Source organism: Cucurbita moschata, unplaced genomic scaffold, assembly GCF_002738365.1.
Source record: "Cucurbita moschata cultivar Rifu unplaced genomic scaffold, Cmos_1.0 Cmo_Scf00008, whole genome shotgun sequence".
Lineage (NCBI taxonomy): Eukaryota > Viridiplantae > Streptophyta > Magnoliopsida > Cucurbitales > Cucurbitaceae > Cucurbita > Cucurbita moschata.
In genome coordinates, this window is record NW_019268524.1 from 1,925,161 (window position 1) to 1,932,542 (window position 7,382).

At 32.8% G+C, this 7,382-nt stretch overlaps 2 protein-coding genes across 4 annotated transcripts in view; both read left to right on the plus strand.

Annotated features, from left to right (window-relative positions):
• LOC111446423 (chaperone protein DnaJ-like) overlaps window positions 1–1,330 on the plus strand; it is a 2,741-nt gene extending 1,411 nt beyond the window's left edge. The window contains exons 4-5 of the mRNA XM_023085241.1: window positions 821–894; window positions 989–1,330. Of these exons, the coding sequence (XP_022941009.1) occupies window positions 821–894; window positions 989–1,060 (146 nt within the window). The 3' untranslated portion in view covers window positions 1,061–1,330. The remainder of the gene's footprint in view (window positions 1–820; window positions 895–988) is intronic.
• A 2,026-nt stretch (window positions 1,331–3,356) lies between these two features.
• LOC111446086 (WD and tetratricopeptide repeats protein 1-like) overlaps window positions 3,357–7,382 on the plus strand; it is a 12,690-nt gene continuing 8,664 nt past the window's right edge. For all 3 annotated transcript variants that reach the window (XM_023084744.1, XM_023084746.1, XM_023084745.1), the window contains exons 1-6: window positions 3,357–3,564; window positions 4,643–4,711; window positions 5,722–5,799; window positions 6,532–6,666; window positions 6,767–6,874; window positions 7,031–7,159. In XM_023084744.1, coding sequence (XP_022940512.1) covers window positions 3,493–3,564; window positions 4,643–4,711; window positions 5,722–5,799; window positions 6,532–6,666; window positions 6,767–6,874; window positions 7,031–7,159 — 591 coding nt within the window. In that variant the 5' untranslated portion in view covers window positions 3,357–3,492. The remainder of the gene's footprint in view (window positions 3,565–4,642; window positions 4,712–5,721; window positions 5,800–6,531; window positions 6,667–6,766; window positions 6,875–7,030; window positions 7,160–7,382) is intronic.

Below are 7,382 nucleotides of genomic sequence, written 5' to 3' on the forward strand. Positions count from 1 at the left end.
TTTTTTTTTTTTTTTTTTTTTTTTTTTTTTTTTTTTTGTTGCCATTTTCTAGATGTTGGGAATATTTCCCTGTATGATGTTCATTCTAGCTGAACATCAGCACTTTTGGGTTGCTTCTTTTAGGCGAGTTTTATGGTAGGTTGTTTACCGAGGCAAATCGAAGAAGAAGGGATAGCAATTGATTTGTCTTAAATTAAGTAGTTAAATGTAAAAAGTTCAAATGTAAAATTTTGATTATCTCGGTCTATGCCCTTGTAGTTAGCTATCCCAAGACGAGCACGGAACCACATAAGAACTTTTGAAGTGCATTGTATTACTAAATTTGGCTCCGGAGTTTTTCAATCCCCATTCGTATTTTTTACATCTCGTTTAGCTATATATTATGTTGGAAGATGTTGACATGCACAAGGATAAAAAGTTCTGTACCTATTAATGTAACTATGGATCTTACATCCTGACAAAGAACGATCCGAGTAAGAGCATCCATCCCATCATAATCCTTTTTAGGTTGCTTTGTAACAAATTTTCAAAATTCTCTCTTGCTTACAAACATTCATCCAAGTCAAAATTCTTATTGAGACATCTATAGTTTACCAGAAGGTTAGAGGTTCGAATATCCCACGAATGTATCCACGTGTTGTTGAACTTCCCTGGCTTGAATTAGTACCATCTATTCATTTTGTTGAGTTTGAGTATTGTGTTAGATTTCTAGCCGTTTAGCCTCTTTGTGTGATAGGGGAGTATGGATGTATTGTTAACTGGGCATGAAATAGATATTGGTTATTGAAATTTAAGATTCTCGTGTGATTTCATTCCGCAGTTTTAAGCGATCCTTGTAGGAGGCAGGAATACGACGAGAAGGGAATGCTTTATGTAAACGATGATAACATAGTGGTACGAAGTTTCTTTCAATCATTCCCCTTTGTGGAACTTTATTATGATGCTTCCGTGCAGTTTTTTGTGTTCCAATATAATTCTTTTTCTGCAGGATTATCTCAAGCGATACAAAGGCCTTATTTTGACCTGTAATGGCCTTGGTATGAAGCATTCTATTTGGTGAAACTGAAATTCCCACAAATGCGAAAAAAAAAAAGGTCTTTCTTAGTAGATTTAGGATCCTCTTTGGCCCAGTTTTCACTTATTAGTGAAGAATGAAAGAGCAGTTAGGATTATTGCATTTTGACATCTTTCTTTCTCATAATGTACAAACACGCTTACTTTTAGCTTAGAGGAGGTGACAGTAGAGAATATGAGTTTTATGATTCGGTGAAGGGTTTTTGTTTCATTCGATCAAACGTTTGTCTGCAATGATTTTTCAAGTGTTTAAAACAACTAGTTCTAGACATTTGATGCGTTTGAAATACCTAAAGTTTGGGTTGTTCGATCAAGTTATGTTTTTGATATAGGAACTTGTGTCGTGAAATCTCAATGGTGGAAGTTATGTTATTTGTTCAACGCTTCTATTGTATTGTGCAACAATATTAGGAGACTAGTAGTGTTACTTGATACATTTTTTAATTTAGCTTTTGAGTTTGACCTTGGGGAGTAGTGTTATTTTCTATCACTGTTTTTCAGTTGAATAATCAAGTTGAATAATCAAAATGAACGAAGGAATCGGTGCCCGAAAGCCACTCTCTAATTTAATTTGAACATCCAACTTCTTGATCTATATTTATGTTGTCGGTTGTTTGTATAGGGTTCTTTGTTAGTTCAATCATTGATACCCCGCATTTAAGAAAGCTATTTAGCTATCATTTTTCATCTTCCTCTCGCTACCGAATGAATGAACTCTATTTGCTTATTGACTCGTACAATTTAGAATTTCAGCCTTGTTATTCTCTTTCGATTGGAAATTCTTTTTTGTCAGAGTTGAGTCAGCATCGCGTTATGTGAAAGAAGTTTCAATATTTATCCTCCCTTGGTTTGCAACTCGACCTCAAACAATTTTTATTAAATAATGAACTCAACCAACTTAATTATAATTTTTTGAGTTGATTTGATTCTGGTTGTTTAATCATTTATTCAATTTTTTTTTAACATTTCTTAGATATTTTAAACATTTAATTAAGATAATTACCTCTATTTTAATATATATTTTAAAAGATTATCATTTAAATGGTTAAAAATGGTATAAAAACAAAACTGAATTTTGATCAATTATTAAAGTTTTGTTTAAGACCTTTAAAAGTGACAGCAACAGCATATAGGAAACCATATCTATATGTATATATACACAAACAATGACTAAACACATTTTCTCTCGATTTATAATATGTAATTTTTTTTATAGATAGGAATATAAGAATAAAAAGATTTGAGAAATCTTAATTTTTTTATTTATTTTTAAATAGAATCTCGAAAATATTATTTTCAAACTAAAAAAAAACCGATGTGACATGTGGGTCCCACAAACCGCATCATTTTCATTTTCTTTTTTACAATCCACAAAAATTTTACGGTATTACACAAGTGATATAGTTAAAAGGGCGTGAAAATCTCTATTCAGCATACGCGTATAAAAATTATGAGATTGATAGCGATAGGTAACAAGTCAAACTAGACAATATTTACTCGCGGCGTACATAGAGCTGCTACAAATGGTATCAGAGCCAGACGTCAAGAGGTGTGCCAGCAATGACGTTGACCACAAGGGAGTAAACTAAAAGATCCCGTATCGATTAGAGAAGGAAACTAAATATTCTTTACAAGGGTGTGAAAACCTCTTTCTACTGAACACGTTTTTCAACTTTGAAGCTGACGATGATAGATAACAAACATTGATCTATTATAATTTCATAGAAATAAATAAATAGTACTTCAATTTATTTTTTATTAAATTATTAAAATATTTTTTATTAATTAAATGTTAATTTAATTTTGATTTATTGACGGAAAATTTTAGATTCTTTTTTGTTTATTTTTCGAGAAATCTCAATAATAACCCTCAAATAGAGAAGATTCGTGTTAATAACTGATCACCTAATTCCGTCTTTTTAATATTTATCTCTATCGGTAAATTTGTTCTTATCATAATTTCAACATTACATGGGTAAAAGTAAAAAGTAAAAAATAAAATAAATATTTATATTCATAAACTTTAAAATTACATTAACAAAAATCTTAAATTATTATTAGTTTATGAATTTAAAATTGTATCAATTTATTTTCATAAGAAATTTTTAAATATGTAAAAATTGAAGTATGAATATATTTTTTTTTATTAATTTTCACGAAATATATATTTCTGGAGAAAACGATGAAATAATAATAAAAAAAAGAATAATCCAGGAAATTAATTAAATTAGTTGTCACACGACCTTAATCTATTTCGCCCACAGAGCACTCTATATATTTATTTGGGTACGCCATAGGGACGGTTCTCAGCTTGGAGCGTGAAAATTGTAGAATGATCGGAACCTTCACTGCTGCAACTGCAGATAATCGGTCGGAGTTTGTTATACGCTAGGGTTTCTCTGAGTTCTCCCTTATCTCATGGAGGATTTCGCCTTCCACGATGGTAACGTCTGCGGTTTGCTCGAGAGCAGGCACATCAACTTTCGTCAAGTATGTGTAATTGATTTTTCTTCATCTTTTTCTACCTTCTCATCGGGTTTGCATTCGTTTAACTTCAAGTGTCGAGTTAGTAGAATTGATTTTATGGATTGGATGTGAATTGTATTCGTCTTTGGTTTTTGGAGCGTGAACGTTCTTTTGTGCGGAGTTGATTGTGTAGAATCCTGTGAATTTTAGATATATCACTCGCCTTATTGGATTTAGTTGATTGTTTTTGTTGTTGGAGGCGAAGTGAGAAGTGTATCTATATGAGATGAACATCGGAGATTTTGGATTGTTTGAAGGCTGTTTGTGGACGACAAGCAATGCAATTTTGGTTTGGTCGATTTCGAATTTTCTGAAATTGCTAAAAGAAACTCTCATTCGAGTGCGTCTATTTGACTTCATTGATCCTGTTTCTTGATGTGTCAGACTTATGACTTGAAGCAGGGTAATAGTAGTAAGAACCTAGATTGCAGTCGTTGTTTGTTTCATTACGACTCATGGAATTCGACGCATTTTAATTCATTGCATAGAGATATTCTTTGTTAAATTTGTAAAGGATGCAGTATTCTTTGTTTTCCTTGAAAAATAAACGATGACAAAAAACGTGTCCGTATATCAATACGAGTTGAAAAAACTTTGATCCTTAGGCACGAACTATATTGCGGTTTGTCTATTCTGCAAAAAATTCCGGATTAAATTCTTCTTATGTTCTCAATCTCTTGTTTTCGTTTCTATAAGAAAACATAGTTTCGAAGATTAATATGTTCGTCATCCATCCATAAATACATAAGGAACTATCTGTATAAAAACTATACCGTACATTGAAAAGCAGGTCAGCATGCTTTTTTCTTACTTTAAAGTCTCTGTTTGGCTTTTCTTTCTTCGTGGCTCGTTTTGTATGTTATATGCTATTTTTTAATGTTTGTAAAGTACTCTTTGCTTTTTGGAAAAGGGAAAAGTTTTTTATGTGTTTGACTTAATACTGAAACATAAGGCCTGCTTGATGAAATCTGCTTTTGTGAAGCTTTTACTTTTTTTCCTCTTAGGAATTTGTTTCATTTTTCCAAGTCATTTATGTATGCAGAACCCCAACTATAGTTTGCAGATGCACTCATCACTCATCCAAAGACTCTCCCAGGAAAAGGAACTGGAGGTCGGTATAGATTTTAGTTTCTATGTGCTGTGATTTTTTCACATTATTCTTAAAACACATCATTTTTTTGTTTTTGAAATTATCAGTGATGTATTCTTATTATAAATTTTATGATGTATATTATGTCGAGTGCATGGTGTACTGAGCAATTAGTATTATTATCCATGCCATTAAGATTATTGCTTTATGGTTTGTTCCATGTCATTTATGTTTAATGTCTATTAGGCAAGTAGTATGACTGTTAGGTGAGGATACTCGGACTATCTAACAAAAATCTAAGTTTTCTTGCCTAAGCATTTAATATACTGCTGATTTCCTCGCCTGTTCATTATGAAAATAAAATACTTCTGGATATGTCAGAAGATTAATATTGATGGAGATGATCAGCCCATTGCTTATTTCAATTGCACCTTGCTTCTTATCTGTTGTTTTAAGCCGTATGGGACAAGTTATTGACTATCGTATTAACGTGGTACAGAAATTGGAATTCTGAAAGTGGGTTCATTATTTACCTGATGGAGGTAGTCTTAATAAGTAGCATTAGAAATGAGTCATTGTGATCTGCCCAGATTGCTATTGTTCTTGCATATTGTAGAACTGTATTTGATGTTGATTCTCCAACATGGTTATGTGGAAGCTGGAAGCCTGTAAACTTTAGCCCTCACTTTTAACTAATACTAGTCATTTTGGGTTCTGAAAGTAATGGTATTGAGGTTGGGCTGTCATAATCTCTTTAAGACGACATTTTCCAGGTGATGCATATAACCTATTTACTATAATGGGATGAGGAATTTCATCTTTTAAAGAATGAGAGATTGTTAGAGTCTTTCCTCTTTCTGTTGGATGCATGATCTTGTTTTTTTTTTTTTTTTTTTTTCCTCAAAATTATGTGCAACTGTTGTTTTTCCATTCCCTTACAATTCCATCATTCTTTGCCGTCTCTATCCTGTCAATTCGTAATTCCTTGTTTGTTAATTAAATACCTTCCTTCTCTCTCTCTCTCTCTCCAGGGGCACCAGGGGTGTGTTAATGCTGTCGCCTGGAATTCTAGTGGTTCTCTTCTAATATCTGGATCAGATGATACTCGGGTAAGACAGTTATCCTTCAATTTCTATGACTTATTTACCTGGATCTACAGTCGCTGTGGACGACTCAAGTTTTTGATGATGGGAAAATGTTATCATTAGACTATATGTAGTGGATATCAGGTGGTTATTCTTGAAGATTTAACCAGTAAACCTGTTATTATAGATTATTTGACTCTTTATGAAAATGTACGAGTATTTATTGTGCATGTTAGTGAGGAATGAGGAGCCCTGACTGTTCTTCCCAGCGACAACTATTTTTGGACCAAAACAATTTAGGACAATATGCTGCCTGTCGGATAAGTCTTCAAACGCCAAAAGTTTGAGTTGAGAGTGTGATGATATGTTTTCTTACAGTTGGATATTGAGATGGAAAATGTTGTCCTATAAAATTTATGGATATGAGTAGTTTCTTAAATTCTTCGAACTTGACTTATCAAATTTTTTCTAGAGCAATTTTCATTGAATCAAGAACAGAAGAATAGAGTTTTAGGACTTGATAACGAAGATGACACCATAAGAGAAAGCACTGGATATCTCAGCTTATTTTTTTCGGAATCAAATCAAGTTAAAGTAGTTACGATAAATTGATAATGAAGATTTAGCATACTCTACATTACCTGTTAGATGATAATTGAATGTGTATTCATGTTGCATAGTGGCTTGTTAATCCTTTTTTAACTTCCATCCTTCGAAGAAATTTATGTTTCGAGTTGTTAATCATGTGTTTTGCAGATAAACATCTGGAACTATTCTGGTCAAAAGCTATTGCACTCTGTAGAGACTGGGCATTCTGCAAACATATTTTGTACAAAATTTGTTCCTGAAACTTCTGATGAGCTTGTGGTCTCGGGAGCTGGGGATGCAGAGGTGTAATATGCTACAGTGTAAATTTTCTCATGGATGTTGATGGCAGTTGGATTTTGCTTATGATTTACATTTTTTTGGGCGGGGTTTTTTTTCCTAACAGGTGCGATTATTTAATTTATCTCGCTTAAGAGGTAGAGGACATGACGATAATGCCATAGCGTCATCAGCTCTGTATCAGTGTCACACCAGAAGAGTAAAAAAATTAGCTGTAAGAGAACTCTGAAGGAACTATGTATTGAAAGTATCTTTTACCACGCGTAATGAAATAATTTATTTACTATGAATGATACTGTTGCATTGTGTAAATATTGGTTAAGCAAACCTATTTATTGTTCCTAAAATATTCGTCTGCATTTCATTGAAGGTTGAAATAGGGAATCCAAATGTAGTATGGAGTGCTAGTGAGGATGGTACTCTTAGACAGCATGATTTTCGAGAGGGCATGTCTTGTCCTCCTGATGGAGCCTCTCACCAAGAATGTCATAATGTTCTTGTAAGTATTGTTTTCTCTAGAGTTTTCTGTGTCTTCCGTTCAAAGAACAAGTGATTTGAGAAGTTTTTTTTTCTCTCTTTTTTGTAATTAATCTTTTATGTATTTTTTTCCTATTGGGAGGCATATGCAACCCTTTGGCTCCTTGGCAGTACCTCATATCTTATCTTTTCTATTTTTTTACCTAAGAGATCTTACGGGGGGAAAAAAAAAAAAAAAAAAAAAA